Source organism: Terrapene carolina, unplaced genomic scaffold (assembly GCF_002925995.2).
Source record: "Terrapene carolina triunguis isolate 2854851 unplaced genomic scaffold, T_m_triunguis-2.0 Scaffold58, whole genome shotgun sequence".
Taxonomy (NCBI): Eukaryota; Metazoa; Chordata; order Testudines; family Emydidae; genus Terrapene; species Terrapene triunguis.
This window is the reverse complement of record NW_020664409.1, coordinates 51,476,343-51,493,122: the sequence shown is the minus strand read 5'-3', so window position 1 is coordinate 51,493,122 and position 16,780 is coordinate 51,476,343. Positions and strand designations below refer to the sequence as shown.

Sequence of the window (16,780 nt, the reverse complement as noted above, 5' to 3'; positions counted from 1 at the left end):
TTAGCTGAGTAAATTGTACAGAACCTTTCCTGCTGTACTGACATGCTCAGCTTGTTTCTACTCTGAATGATGGATGCTTTAAAACCACATAATGGTAAACTGCCAGTACAGTCTAGTGGTTTTAATCTATTATTTTACCAGATCTGTGGTTATATTCATATCAGTCTGGTATCACCAATATGTGCTCTTTATATGACTGCCTCACATCAATGTAAAATGAAGGTTAGCAGAATATTGTGCATTAGTCTGATAAGGATCAAAAAGTTAGCATCATTCTCAGAATACACCTCTACCTCGATATAACGCTGTCCTTGGAAGCCAAAAAATCTTACCGCGTTATAGGTGAAACCGAGTTATATCGAACTTGCTTTGATCCACTGGAGTGGGCAGCCCCGCCCCCCCGGAGCACTGCTTTATCGCGTTATATCCGAATTCGTGTTATATCGGGGTAGAGGTGTAGTGAATATAAATTGTTGCATGTTGGATGGAAAGTGAAGCTATGAAATGTACAGTTTACAAATGCATCATATATTTGTATTATAAAAATCTGCAAAAGTGTTGGGATCAGTTCTCCCAAGGTGGACCTCCTACTCCATTAATATTAACAGGAGTTGTTTGTTCTATCAACTGCGGAATGTAGGCCTTAGAGTTCAAACTGTATAATCTTTGTTGGTAGATGGGTTTTCTTTTTTTTGCCACCAGTAGTTGTTTTTATTTTTGTATCTCATGTTGTCACCTGACTTCTGTATGCCTACCCATATTACAAATAAAACAACTAACAAACAAAAGAACAGGCAAACAAAAAAAGTAAAAAATAAATGATAGTTTCCTAAGAGCAGAATTGTTTTTCTACTTGTTTTCTGATGTCTTCCTTTCTTGGTTCACCTATCTACTTATAATATATAGAGATATACCTAGCTCATAGAACTGGAAGGGATCGTGAAAGGTCATTGAGTCTAGCCCCCTGCCTTCATTAGCAGGACCAAGTACTGATTTTGCCCCAGATTGCCCCCTCAAGGGATTAAACCTCACAACCCTGGATTTAGCAGGCCAATGCTCTAACCACTGAGCTATCCCTCCTCCTTATTACTTATACTTATATGGCCTCCATCAATTTAGCCTCTGAATGATTCCCAAGCATATAAGACTAGAAGGAAGAGGTACAGTTTTGAACTTTCTTTCTTCCTCCCCAGTCTGGAGGAGAATTAGCTTGATTGGTTTTTTAATGAAGCTATAAATCTATTTATTTGTTTAAATGTGCATGTATAAAGTCATCAGTGCTAGAGTGAATGCAGTGAGGTGTGTGGTCATTCTAATAGTATGATTTGTGGTCATTTCTCATTCTGTTGCCTGTCTAATTCAGATTGTAAACTCCTGAGGACAAGGCCTTTGTCTCCTTACTTGTCTGTGAAGTACCATGCACAATGTCTCCTGGAGCTCTTCCAGCAGGCACTGGGAGCATTCTCTCTGTAACCCCATTAGGAGCATGCACTGTGTGTTTACCTGAGGGGGTGGCACTGTCCCCCCATATTTTTCCTGCCACTCCGAGCTATGTAGTGGTCACTAGCAGAGAGTAGCGCCTGTGCTCAGGAGAATACCGGGCCTCCCACTGTAGCTGGCCCCTGTCTCAGTGAGCGTGAGGGAGGGAAGGCTCCTTGCACATGCAAAAACCAGGCCCAATCTGTCCCTAACTAATGCTCGTATGCTCCCATCTGTCATCACAGTTAAATTCAGGAGTCTTTTAATTCATCCCATCCTATCCCGCCACTCTCTTATTCCCTTCTGCATCCATTTTTATCTCCTAGTAGTAACTGTCATCTCAGTGCTTGGTTTCTGCACCCACAAGGTGGCTCAAGCAACCTTTGAAGCCAAGGGACAGAACCAGGTACATAGAGCCCTACACAGATACAAAATTTGTCTCCTCATCTGATCCATGAGCCACAAAAATGGTCTGTGGATGTGGCTATCCACTACAGGACTCTATAGCTACAAGAAGAAAAGAGCCGTTCTCCTCCTCTGATGTGGACCATAATCATCCTGATTTCCACCAGCCTATTACTATTGTTATTTATTTCTATTACAGCAGCGCTGTAGTCATGGGCCAGGGCCCATTGTGCTAAGTGCTGTGCAAACACAGAACAAAAAGATGGTCCCTGCCCCCACGGAGCTTACAATCTAAACCCAGGGCATCCATGACCAGAGTCCTGAAGTCTTAGAAACTTTTGGGTTGGAAAGTCCTACAAAAATCCCCCTAGTTCCTGCCCAGGCCTTGTGGCAGGATTGATTTAATAATTACTTAACCTGTTCCTAATTGATTGGTGTCTACACTAACCCTGAATATCTCCAGTGTGGACATTTCCACACCTCCCTTTGGCAGTTTGTTCTCTTGTCTAACTTCTCTTTATGTTTTAGGACTAAATGCTGACGTCTACTACATGGATGCGTAACTAGTGAAGGGAAGGGAGGGAAAGAGGTGAGGAAAAGGCATATGGAGCCTCTTCCCTCCTGGAAAACTTTAGGGCAGAATATCTCTATAGTACTAAGGAGAGCCCTAGAGATAGCATGCTAGCATGTCAGCTCACAGCACCTCTCCAAGAGTTAGTGGGCTGTGGGGATGTGACTGCTCTCCAGCCAGCTGATACATCCTGTGGTTAACTGTATGTGCTAGCTAGAAACAGGTAGTCATGAGCTTTGCTCCAGTTCAGAGCAGCAGCAAGGTGCACTTCACAGCACAAATCCCCACCAGGGTTTCTGAAGCACAGGACGCACCTCACAGTATTTCTGCTCCTCCTTGTAGACTGGCCACAGCAAAATTTGATCACTAATGTTTTTCTTAATAATGGAGCTACAATTATCAGTCATATTAAACAGAGATTGGAGCCCCATTGTACTGGACAACATACAAACTCATAGTAGTGGACAGTCTCTGCCCTGAAGAGCTTACAATCTAAATAGATAGGCGAGACACAGCGGGGAAGGCACAGAGAAGTGAAGTAATTTGTGCTCCCCAGTACACAGCCGGTCAGCTTCAGAAATAGAACCCAGGCCTCCTATACCCGAGTCTAGGGCCCTAGCTACTAGGCCAGTCTGCCTCTCAACCAGTAAAGGGTGCTGAAGTGCTATATGGGGCTTGTACATTCTCCCCCCTGATTGAGCAAAATCTGAAGTCATGCATTTTCCTTTTAGAACTTCAGAAAACGACTTGTTGCAACGTTGCTGTCAGAATGCAGAAAAATGTCATTTTACAAATGTTACCTCTTTGAACGTAACAACACATTGAATGTCATGGTGGCTTTAGCTCAGATCTGCCTGTTGACTTAGTCAAAGTAATGGGCTCTCTAAACGTTCAAGACCATTGTTACGGTCACAGAAGGAAAGGTTTATGCTGACATTTAAAATAAAATTAATAGCAGTGATATGGGGTATTGTTTTCTGCAGTACCAAGGACATTGCCATCACAATTGCAGTCACTGGAATGTTGTTCTTTTTTGGGTGTCTGTACAAACCTGTTTGTAGGAAGTAGATTTTTTCTTGTTAATTTCAGGGTTTGTTATGTTCATGGGATTGCATGAGCCCCCTCTAGTGGCTAATGTAATATCTGCAAATTCCAGTCTAATGAAATAATGTAGCATTTTGGACAAATAGTCTGACTTAAGGTATAGCATTGCCTTCTAAACTAATTGGATTGTATTAGTTCATCTTTTTCCTAGAGACAGTATTAGTAACTAAATTGTCTTTATTTGATTTTTTGTTTTGCTTTTTAAAGAATCATTTAATATTAAAAAGTGAAAATGGAAATAAAGGTCATTTTGTAAAGTTTCAAATGTATGAACAGAACAAAGTGACAAAAGGACCCATTTAAATAGTAAACTTAAACAAGATGTCAAATAGACTGATTTGCTCCTTCACACTGATTTGCTTCCAAGTAAGGTTTTATGAATGCTGGACGTTCAGGGACACAACTTAGTTCTGTGTCTTGTTTTAGCTGGTAATTTATTTGCCTATAACTCCTGTAGCTATGGGTAAGTGTTTCTTTATATTAGCACTGCTCAATGCATGAGCCTTTCTAATGAAACTTAGCTTGGAGTTTTCTTTATCATGTCAAATATTTGTGTTCAGAATTAACAAAATGTTCTATTATGCTAATTTGATTTGCAACAGTACATTTAAAAATCCTTTATTGAACGTTTCTGAAAGAATGATAATCAGAGTTGTATGTTTGGTTTCTATCCGAGCTGAAATAAGGGATGAGGCAGCAGTCTGAGGGCCTGATCATGGGAGATGCTGAGCAATCTAAGCGAACTCTCTGGGGGTGGAGAGCAGTCATCACTGCTTGGGGGTGCCAGGCAGAAATAGTAAGACAGAGAAAAACTCTATTTTAAAAAACTATTTTTTTGTGAAACTGGGAAAAATGCTAGCTAAGCAGGTGACATTTTCACCCCTCAAACACCTAACAATGCAAAACATCAATCACTCGATTTTACAACAGGGAATTAAATTTAGTTTTTTGTAGGTGTTTTATCTGCATGGAATGTGCCAGGGCTGCTCCTAGATAAACTTAAAAGCAGACATGCTTGAGTGGGGGAAACCTCTGCAATGCTATGAGCCATAGCCAAGGAGATAACATGTTATCATTAGAGCTGGAAACAGTCAGCTGTTTGAAATGCATATTGCCATTGACTATATAAAGCTGTCAGTGTTCCCCTTTCTTTCTTTTCATGAACAGATTGCTTCTATGACAGGGGTTCCCAATTCTTGCTGGGCAGCTGTACCAGTTTGCCAGAATAAGACCTCCCTTTTACCAGCCAGTGACTACTGCTTCCTGTTTACATGTGCTGCTACTAATGCAAGCCCTGATTCAGGGAAGCTGATTAAAAGTAGCTGGATGTCCACAGGCTTTTATTGGCACTTTGGGGGGAGGGGGGGGGGGGGGGGGGGGAGAGGTGAAGGCAGTTTAATACACACTTATTATCCACCAATACCTTCATCTCTTGCATCTGCAAGCTGCCTGTCTCCACTTCTCCCCAGTCATGCTGCCTGTGTTTACCTTTTCCCCATTTCCCCTTTTCCCAACCCATTACATTCAATGAGTGGGGATGGGGGTGGGGGTGGGGGTGGGGGGAGGGATTGTTGTTCATTGATGAGGTCCCAGCGGTTCACCATTGCAGTGGTAGTTCATGAGACATGTACTATCAAAAAGGCACAGCCAGCCAATTAAATGAATGTTAGGAAAATCTATGTCCACAGCCATACTCTAACGTGGCGAATATGAATTTGTGGCTTGGAAGAGAGCTAGCTGGCAGTGACAGAGGCCATGTCGATGGGTTGAGTTTGCAGAGTTTATTTCAGTGCCTCAAAATGAGGGAGTACACCATTTGTAATGCACTGTCTGTTACCACACTGATCCATGCCTTTGTCATGGATACTTGGCAGCTGAATGCAAGACATCCTTTCTGTGGTTAAAATAGGAGGGGAAGTTATCAACAGTACCTTCTTTCTTACTGGACTTATAATGGTCATCATGGGATTCCATCTTTTATAATATGTGCTGGCTTTGTTAGCTAAAATCACCTTCCTGTTTCTCAGGCACACACAAACTTTTACCTACTGGTGACATTGTCTGCATCATTTTGTTTTAGCTCCATCTAATCCACTGGAACTCTACACTGTACAGCAGTATTGATGAGGCAGTGGGGAAGAAGCACGGGATAGCTATCATTGCTCTGTTTGTGCAGGTAAATATTTTACTGTGGTAATCACATGTTATCATTTGGCTCCTATAAAAGAGTCCCCTTCTACTTTCTACTGTTAGTGATTTCAGAAAACAAAAGAAATCGACAGTTGCTTGTATTCTAATACAACAAGTATTTGTCTACACGTATCTTCAGTGCAAACGGTAACTAAAATGATATTTGATTAAAAGCAACATACACCTCTATCCCGATATAACGCTGTCCTCGGGAGCCAAAAAATCTTACCGTGTTATAGGTGAAACCGCGTTATATCAAACTTGCTTTGATCCATCGGAGTGCACAGCCCCACCCCCCCAAAGTGCTGCTTTACCGCGTTATATCTGAATTCGTGTTATATCGGGTCGCGTTATATCGGGGCAGAGGTGTATTTAAAATAATGTAACTAAAGAATGGAAAACGTACCATCTAACAGTCTTGTCCTGCAGCCTTGTCATGTCATATAAGCTAAAGAGCAGTGGGCTGGCTGGGTATTTGGATGACATACCTTTAAAGAACACTTAGGTGGCAGCAGGAAGTGGTGTAGGAAATTTAGAAGGTGCCACGCTGCCTTCTCACTCAGTCAGTGCTAGGTGGTACTGTGCTGCTGCAGGTGCTGTATAAAAACTGAAGTGCTGACCCCTCTTTTGTTCGTTAAAAGTCCCACAGCACTCTTAATAAGAAATAGGCGGTTAGCTCTGATGTTCTGGCCAAACTTCCATTGGGGTAATTACATCCTGTCTACCTCAGTTCACCCTGAAGTTTCAATTGGAAAAGGAAATTCTTAGTTTCTTGTCCTAAACTGTTGTGTACAGCGGCATGGTGCTACCTGTAAATGGTGGCAGTAAAACACAGGCCTTTGCTGGGACAGGTGTGGAATCACACCCTTCCAGTGGGAACAGAAGGAGGTAGTGTGCCTCTGGGATATGACACCTCCTAGAGCTCTCAGGGACCATGTCCACTTAAAGTTTGCTCCCTTCCATTCTTGGCCACTCCTGTTATTCAGGCCCTGGGAGATACGGGGACTGGAGGAGTGTTGTGTGGATTAGTCTCCACTTACTTTCTGGCCCCAGTGCTACCAATGGGGGTAACCCTGTAGAGAGTTTGTGCTAGACCCAAGGACACCAGCATAGTATGGCCTCTGCACAGGAGTATAAGGTGGGGAGAGACTTTCCCTCTTCAGAGACATTGGACTGGGAGATGCTGGGTGATGGGGCTCACAGGGCAGCCCTTCCTGAAAAGTCAAAAATAAAGGAGCTGTGTGGCCTGTTGGTGACCCTGGGTGTTAATTGGGTGTTCATGTGATCCCCTGACTCTAAGTGACACTAAGTGGCTTCAAGAGCTGTGAACGCTATGAACAAAGCCAACCAGTTTTGATTCCCAAACCCCCCGTGAACCCAAAGCATCGATTTCACATAGCCCTAGTCATGACAAGCAGTGAACGGTTCCGTTTAAGGAGGTTTGAGGAAGAGAGTTATGATTCACATTTAGATCAAATGGATTTTCTTTCACAGTTGTACTGTTAATTAGTCATATTCCATAATGAGCTTCTGAGTACCTCTGAGATTTACCTCTATTTGAATGTAAAGGGACATTGGTTACAGTCTCAGCGCTGAGATAGAATTGTTAAACAGTAATGCTAGAAATTCTCAGTTCTCTCAGCTTCGTATCCTACAGGCTTATGTCATAATTGCTTATGTAAGTCGCCCTCTAATTCCAGCAGAGGTAACTTTGGAGTCACTTACAAAGTTACATACAGTTCTTAAATAAATCTTTGAAACGTAACCAATATCTTTTTTTCTACTTCTGACTCTCGCTGTAAGCATTCCATGGTGTTTTCTTATTAGCCAAGAAAGGCTCCACATAATTAAAAATTGTCTAAAAAATCATAGTTTGCTTTATGCTACTTATTAATGGTCCAGTGAGAAAACAAATTAAGTCACATTTCTTTTCAATTCTGTTAAAGGCAGAAAGAGTGATTTTTTTTAAGCCACTGTTTATAATTGCTTCTTGGAGGTTTCAAACTCCTACTGAAACTTTTTTCCTCCTAAAAACCTATACGCACAAACACATGCTCTAACACCCCCAACACCACTAGTCAGTTGAAGTGTTGGGTGCTTTTTAAAAAAAAACTATTCCTGCCTTGGTGCCAGTTCCCCCTGCACTCCAATTCCACCCATGCACGGGCATTTACAAAAATTTGGCAGATTAGAAAAAAAGTCAAATTTTAGGTCTTTCAATCTTGTTAGCGTTCTTATGAATGTAAAATCACTGTGTGGGGGTGGGGGGGAGAGAAGGGGGCTTGTTCTGCTCTCACAATGCATGGTGTAAGGGCTTGTCTACACTACCGCGGTAGTTCGACGGCTGGCAATCGAACTTCCGGGTTCGATTTATCGCGTCTGGTGTGGACGCGATAATTCGAACCAGGAAGTGCTCGCCGTCGACTGCGGTACTCCACGTCAGCGAGAGGAGTACCGCGGAGTCGACGGGGGAGCCTGCCTGCCGTGTGTGGACCGCGTCTGAACCGCGGTAAATTCAAACTAAGGTATGTCGACTTCAGCTACGTTATTCACGTAGCTGAAGTTGCGTACCTTAGATCGAATTGGGGTGTTAGTGTAGACCAGGCCTAAGTTAGGAATAACTCCGCTGAAATCATGATGCATGGTGACATCAAAATCAAACCCAGGAAGTTTTGTGAGTTCCTGATTTTTAGGGGGGAGGGATTTTCAAAATCACCTACTTAAGAGCATGAGTCCCACTGAAAGTCAATGGGTCCTGTGCTCCTAGATCACTTATGTGCTTTTGAAAATGCTCCCTGTATTTTATTCTATTGCCCTTGTTATACAGGAGGTCTGATTAGATGATCACAATGGTCCCTTTTGATCCTAGGAAACTGTGAATCTATGATTCTATTCTTTATGGACTCTCACACCCCCTTCACCATCTTAGTATCTGATAAGGCATTAAGCAATGTGAGTAACATCGGTCATATGTGGTTCATTCTTTCTCTCATCCTCTCCAGAGGGGGAGAATTGTGTGTGCGCAGTGAAGTGTTTGGCTTCTGTAGGTTTTTTTTTAAAATATGCCCATGCTGCTCTATTAGTGCTTATGTGCCTAGCTCAGAAACATACTGCATTTAAACAATGACATTTTGTAAACTATCTGAGCGCATTTGTGCCCATGTACATGTGCATACAGCTCTTAATGAAGTCAATGGCAGGCGTGCATGTATGTGTGCGCATATGTATATATCTCAGGTTAGAATCAAATCCTGATTCTACAATGCAACCTGGCTACTTTAAATCTACATTAAATAATCAGGATCTCTCACCTTAAAAATTTCTTTCTACATGTGTCTTTTGTCCGCTTCTCAAAGACATTCAATAAAGATGTGGGGTGAAATCCTGGCCCCATTCAAGTCAATGGGAATGTTTTGGGAGTATAAAAGGGGTGTGGGTGTGTATGGGGGGGGAGTGGGGAAGAAAGGGGTGAACTATGATTCTGCACTTCTCATCCAAACAAACTTTCCTTAGCTTCAATGAGAGGTTATCCTCAATAAGGAGTGGAGCACACAGCCTCAGCTATGCAATACTATGGGAACAAACTCAAAGGTTTCTGTCATGCTTGTGTACTAAGTTCTTTTCTATGTACTTTTCTAACAAAAATGTGTAAGGACAAATTGTAGCCTTGGCATTTATATCTCACAATGCTGCATGGCTTTGACCCTTACATGAAGCATGTGCTGCACTATTGAGGCAAAACAAGGTGAGTTCAGGCTTATCAGCCTTGACTTTGACTTTTTTTTTTTTTAATTCTGTCAGTTTCCATTACTGTTTTAAAGTTACTTAAACCTAGTTTCATTCTGGCCAAGGTCTTTATTGTATGGGAATTAGTACCTCTTGTTTGAATTTGCCATGTAACAGAACAGTTGGTTAATCCAAGGTTGTGTACAAACAAGCACTGAACTGGCCAGACTTGTTGACCTCTCTCTTAGTTTTCAGAAACAACACAGCAGTGAAGTTCATTTTTGGGTTTGCTTGTTTGTTTGTTATGTTTCAGATAGGAAAGGAACATTTAGGCCTAAAGGCCGTAACTGAAATTCTCCAGGACATCCAGTACAAGGTGAGGAATTGTCTGAGGGAAACAGAAATACTTGACAGAGATGGACTGAATGGGGGAAGGGCAAAGAAGATAAACTGAAGCAGAGAGTACAGTATCAGAAATGTTTGTGCTAAGATATCATGTGGGAGCCATAATACAGTGGTCACCATTAAAAGTCAACATTTAACAATAAATCCCACACAATTAGTACAGTTATTTCCTATTCTGACTGCAGGGAAAGTTTTAATCTCATATACCAGTGACGGTTCACAAGTATTGATTTTTTTAATGATACCAATACTTTGTCAGTGTGAACTCAACCACCAAGAAAGATCTGTACTGAATGTTCAGAGAACCCCAGTGTCAGTATTCCCCAACCTGTCAGGTTTCAAGTTATACAAGAGCAGAATATGCAGAGCGAACACCCAGGCAAAATCACAACTGCAATATGGCTATAGCATAGTGGAACCCTGTTAAGAAAGTCAATGAATTAGATATGGCATTGGAATAGGATTCAGGGGATCTGGGTTTTCTTCCCAGCTTTGACACTGATTTATTCTGTGACCATTTAATCAAGACACTTAATCTCCCTGCCTCACTGTCCCCATCTGTAAAATGGGGATAATGATTATAAAGAGCTTTGAGATCAATGAATGAAAAGCACTGTATAGGTCTGAAAAGACAGAAGTATAGGAATTTTAGGAACTATGTATTATTATTAATTAATCTGAATTTTAAATCTTGTTTTAGTTGAACAATATCTCATGTACTCCAGGTGTAGCATTCATTTCTACAAACTATTATTTTGTGTGTGTGTTTGTGTACGTGTGTGTCTGAGAGAGAGAGAGAGAAAGAGAGATTGTATAGAACTCTTTATACTCTATTGGTAGCACAGATAAAAATAGGAAGATCATGAATGCACACTCATGAATTCAGAGGGCCAGCATGATACGTGCTTTGTGCATATATACATTTTATTTGCACTAAGCACATCAACATAGTCTTATATTATAAAGTGTCACACCCAAAAGTCACATCTTCAATTTCAACCCAACTTTGCCATAATCAAAAGAGATTAATGAGAAGTTTATGATAATATATTCGCGAATACTTAGAATTGGTATGTTACATGTTTTTCTAATAAGCTTTCCAAATCACAGAGTGAAGCACAACACTTCCTGCTCAGTGGGCCTGATCCAAACCCACTGAAGTCAGTGGAAGTCAATGGGCTTTGGATTGGATTTGTGTTAGGCATTTTGATGTGGGAAATACAAATCCAGACGCTCAGGATTTGGCATGTAAGTGTAGGAGGGAACTGATTTTCAGATGCTTTGTTTTAAAACGCATTTTTAGTTAATTAATTTTACTGCACCTGTTAATAATCTCTAGGTGCTTCCAATTTAAAATAAAAATTAAATCAAATGTAAACAAAGAACAATTAAAAGGATCTTCCTTAAAATGCTTCCCCTTCCCTTGAGCAAGGCAGCCACTGCAGAGATCCCACCATCTGCTACTAAATAAAAACCCACATGCAACATATAACAAAATATTCCTCTAGGGGATAACCCTTCCCCCCCACACACACACTCACTGGTAATTTTTACATTTATAAAGCATTAATGTTGGTGTAAAACACCTTTTTGCAAAACCCCCCAAAGCTTTGAAATTCACTTTTGAAAATCAAAGACATTTTCAATTGTGCAGTTAACTCTGTCCTTTGATGCACATGTTGTCATCCATGATCTCAAAGGCCACCTGCTATTAGAAATCTATGGGCAGAATTTGGCCCTTAGAAATAATGGAGTAAACAGGCTGCTTGGGACAAAGCTCATTTAGGGGCCAGTCCTTCAGTTCACTGCGTGTAGGCACGCAGCTTCACTTATGTGGAACCCCACTGAAGCTAATGCAGTGAGCTGCAGGATCAAGGCCTTACAGAGGGCTCCATGCCAAAAGGAGAGACTAAGCTAGCAGAGATCTACAAAAATGGGCTGGGTAGCCTTAGACAGAAAATATAAAATAAATAAATAAAAGGGTTGTATAGCTGCAAGGACTAATGTAATGATGATTCAATGGAGACTGTCATCAGTGGTTGCCAGGGACAGAAATTCAAGGCTTACTGTGATGACAACATTCAAAGGCTCCTTTTTTTCCCCTTCAACATCTTTTTAATGAGAACTGGAGATGAGATGGATTTGTATTGATTTTTCAGGGGAAGTCCAAAACAATACCCTGTTTTAATCCCAACTCTTTATTACCAGGTAGGTGTTGTTTCATATACAGCAAACCTTTACTTACTAGTGTAGATGTACTGTTACATATGTTACATATGCGTTCTGAACAGTCGAACGCCTTGTGTCACTTTATAAAATCCTATTGCAACTCATTCTTTCCTGGAGAACAGCTTTAATGTAGTTGAATCAACAGCACAACTCTCTGTAGATCTGGACATGAGTGCTCCATTGACCAACAGTGGAGATGAACAGTGTCTGGCTATCAGCAATTTACCCATTGAGTACCCATTATATTTCTCATCATGTGGAATCATTGTTTCCAAGATTGCGGCCTCTGCCATGCAGTTGACAACCGTGATACTCACAGGAAGTCACAATTTACATCAGTGGCTTCTTTGGTCCCCTCGAGGCACAGACCCAGCCTGGGGTGATGTGGAGGTACAGTGTTTCCCTGAACATTCTAGTGTACCTGGGGCGTGTGGATGCCAGTACATCCTTTAAGATTGTACAGCATCCACTACTCTCTGGCCAGCCAGCTTGATAATCTCCCATCCCTGCTGGCTCTCTGTGTTTTCTTTGTGCAGTGCTCTCTACTACTCCAGGCTTCAGAGGTAGATATGAGTAATTCTTTATACAGAGCTGTTTTTCTAAACAACTACTGTACAACGTTTGATAATTAATCCCCACAGCTCCGTTGGGCTTGATGTCAATGGAAAGCATGCCCCAAATGCTAGGATATCTACATCACACATGGGTAACAGAGAAGTTAAGTGACTTGCTCAAAGTCACACAGCAAATAAGTCTTAGATCAACAAAGACAAATAAGTGTAACCAACCCCATTGCAGGGTGTCATGAAAATCTGACCCCTTTTTTGACCAGTTCTACCAATTTCCTTCAGAACAAAGCTTCCATTGTAAGGGCTGCCTCCATGCCAAATTCCATGCCATTGTGTCAGTCTCTTTCCACAGTACAGACCCAAAACTACATTAAAAGAACATTTTTAAGGTTGGAAAGTCAAGTACTCAAAAGATAGGAAATGCCAGAATTAAGGCTGCAAATGCAACCTCAATTCAGCCCCCTGTTGCATATGCATTATGATACAGTCTTTAATTACATGCTCACATATGCATCCGAAGAAGTGGGTTGTAGCCCACGAAAGCTTATGCTCTAATAAATTTGTTAGTCTCTAAGGTGCCACAAGTACTCCTGTTCTTTATGCTCACATACTGTTTTTTTCCACAGGACCCTTGCCTACCAGCTCTGCCTAAAATTAAGGACTGGATTGTGGCTTTAAGTCAGTGCCCATGTTGGGTGAGGGTGAAGATGTTTGCAGTGGAACAATGCCTACGGGAGAACTAGGAGAATGCATACAGTGGCCCCTTTACAGGGTGCAGCAAGTGTTCTTCCTCATGATGGCCAAGGTGCACATGTGGATATGGAGGGAGTGTATAACTACAGCCCTAGCCATACCTGCTCCTCCTCATGGGGTTTCTGTTGCAGCTCTTGGCCCTATCACTGTGGGAGCACAAGAATTTAAACCCCAATCCAGCAAAGAGCTCTGAGGTCCTTGCAGGATCAGAGCCAGAAACTGTCTGATCTCCTCTGACCAGGGAACAAGAAAGGAACTAATTCTTTCATCTTCCCTTTTATACAGGCAGGGTTAGGCACAAGGGAGGCAGCACTTACTAATGATTAGAGCAGAGAAGCAGGGACTCAAAAGACCTGGAATCGGTTTTCCACTCTGTCATATATTTGCTGTGTGACTGAGGACGTACACTCTCTGAACCTTGTTTTTCACATCTGTAATATAGGGATAATAATAGCCATTTTTGTAGATTTTAGCAGTTTTAGATTCTTGGACAGAGTAAGTATAAATTATTATAATAAAATCTGTGTATATGTGAATAGAAACTCCTTAATTACTACATTAACATTAAATTATCCTTTTAATTTCAGATCCTCTTCTACGTGATTATTGGGTATATGAGGGCTCCCTTACCATCCCTCCTTGCAGTGAAAGTGTTACCTGGATATTATTTCGATATCCATTGACTGTTTCCCAACTGCAGGTAATAACTGTGCTTAAAGTGACCTGAGAATATGGTTCTGAGCTAAAGGTTATAGCGTGCAAATATATAGCAGGATGCTATACCTAGTTTTTCTTGAAGATCCCATTAGATCTGTACATGGCTTTTCAAGTAAATGTTAAACCTTTTGAGTCAGTGAATGCAGGGAAAGGTCAAAGATGGAAACAAATCTTGTTATCATTTATCATCTGCATTTAAAATAATTCTTTACTAAAGTGAAAGCAAGAAATCAATGAGCTAAAGAAATTCAATCCTTTGTAATCAAAAGCTTTCAAATAGCACTTCTTTTTGATGTTAAAGGAACAAAGACACACTAGGAGACAGTGTGTCCTGGAGAATGAAATTGTTAATAGTGCAGGTTAACTCTATTACTTTGGACTATATTTAATTTATCTTACTCTTTTCTTAATCCTACATAATAAAAGTTGGCAAATGAACAGTCAATATAAATTTGGCCCATTTTTAAAAAAAATATGCTTTTATAATATATATAAGCCTTTCTGCACAACATAAATAAAAAATACCAAAGAAAACTGTTGGTGCTGAGCACATAAATATTCCCCGGCAGTGTTTGAAACCCAGTCATAGGAACACTAGCAATGAGCAAGGTGATCCTAACTATAACACAGAATATGAATGCATTGATTTTTCATTGTCCGTGCTGAGAGAAGGCAAAACAGTAGAGACAAAAGATCATAAACAGTGACGAACTAGATTTTAAATTTTTTTTTCATTTTTAATAATCTAAGACAGGGGTCGGCAACCTTTCAGAAGTGTTGTGCCGAGTCTTCATTTATTCACTCTAATTTAAGGTTTCGTGTGCCAGTAATACATTTTAATGTTTGTAGAAGGTCTCTTTCTATAAGTCTATAATATATAACTAAACTATCGTTGTATGTAAAGTAAATAAGGTTTTTAAAATGTTTAAGAAGCTTTATTTGAAATTAAATTAAAATGCAGAGCCCCCTGGACCGGTGGCCAGGACCCGGGCACTGTGAGTGCCACTGAAAATCAGTTCGTGTGCCGCCTTCGACAGGCGTGCCATAGGTTGCCTACCCCTGATCTAAGGTATTACTTGTAACACAAGTAAAGAAATGTGTTTGTTCACAATTTATTTTAAGTTGACAGTGTTTGTTTTAATATGAGACGTTAATTCAACAATATAATTCATTGATCAGGGGGTTGGACTAGATGATCTCCTGAGGTCCTTTCCAACCCTGATATTCTATGATTGATCATAGAATAAAAGCACTAGCTCCCAGTAAACTTATTTTTAAATTAAGTGACTGCAACTAAAAAATATCTAATCATGAGTCTGACACTTCTTTTCTTGCTGAAAGGACAGGTCTCATGACAGTTTAGCACTGATTGAATGAAAACACATCTGTTGATATCAGCAGACTCAGAATAACTGTTGTGAAAAATGTACTCTGTATTAATCTATGTCACCTGCTATAACCATCCTAGTATGATAGTGTTAAAAGGTCTTAAATATGAATGTAAACAAAACAATACTCAAGTATCAGAGGGGTAGCCATGTTAGTCTGTATCCACAAAAACAACAAGGAGTCCGGTAGCACCTTAAAGACTAACAGATTTATTTGGGCATAAGCTTTCGTGGGTAAAAAACCACTTCTTCAGCTGCATCAAATAATACTGTGGCTATCTGATTGAGGCCTTGAATGACATTCTGCTTTACACTACTTAGATATTTTTAGCCTATATTCTGTATTTCCTGATAGTTAATAAAATATTTTAGTATGTAAATACAAAGCCTTGAACACAATGCACACAACTGAAAATGCTAATAGATTTTGCGGGCTATTGTGGAGAGAAGTTTACTAAATCTCTTTTTTCATCACAGAAATTCCTGGAGATTTTGGTATTTATTAGGAGAAATATTGCTAGCAATATGAGAGAGGCTATTCTCATGATGAAATAAAAGGACTAAGTTGTCCCTTATTCACCTCGATAGGTGGCCATTTTGCCCTAAGTCACTAGCTCAGGCAACCCTGTGTCCTGTTAGCTAGCCATGAGTAATTCAGTATATGATAGGCAAATTAAGGCAATTAGTGCACAGTGGCTGGCACAATTTAAGCTACCTACACACCGATGATTCCACACTAGTTAACATACAGAAAAAAAAGTTCTAGAGGTCATGGCTACTACAATGAAGACACACAAATTCACAGCAATGGTTGAAAAAGCAAATTAGATGCTAGGATGTATTGTGAAGGGGATAGAGCTTAATGTGGCCCATATTATGCTGCTATTATATTAATCAATGGTTCAGCCTCATTCTCTCACCTTGATTACCCAAGTTCACTTTCAGTCAGGTTTCTTTAAGAAAGAAAGCAGTAATACATGATGTGCAGAGAAAGGAAAGAAAAGTGATTAGTGTCAGTAGGCCAGATCTTTCAGCTGCACTGTTGGTTGGATTAGGCCTTAACTTGGCCTAAACAGCTCAGGGAATATCACCTCAATTGAAGGGTATAAAGATTATGTAACATAAGTTTAGATCTCCCATTCCTATACATTCCAACCAGGGCCGGCTCTGGCTTTTTTGCCACCCCAGGCAAAAAAGCCTCTGGCCGCCCCCTCCCCACCTGCGGGGGGGGGGGGGGGGGGGGG

At 40.8% G+C, this 16,780-nt stretch overlaps 1 protein-coding gene across 2 annotated transcripts in view; it reads left to right on the top strand.

Annotated features, from left to right (window-relative positions):
• The window catches only part of CA8 (carbonic anhydrase 8), a 49,790-nt gene that overhangs the window by 26,684 nt on the left and 6,326 nt on the right, over window positions 1-16,780 (top strand). Inside the window, exons 4-7 of one of the 2 annotated variants that reach the window (XM_024198452.2) lie at window positions 5,640-5,735; window positions 9,789-9,851; window positions 12,040-12,088; window positions 14,019-14,131. In XM_024198452.2, the coding sequence (XP_024054220.2) occupies window positions 5,640-5,735; window positions 9,789-9,851; window positions 12,040-12,088; window positions 14,019-14,131 (321 nt within the window). The remainder of the gene's footprint in view (window positions 1-5,639; window positions 5,736-9,788; window positions 9,852-12,039; window positions 12,089-14,018; window positions 14,132-16,780) is intronic. The other variant, XM_024198453.2, reaches the window with a different exon arrangement.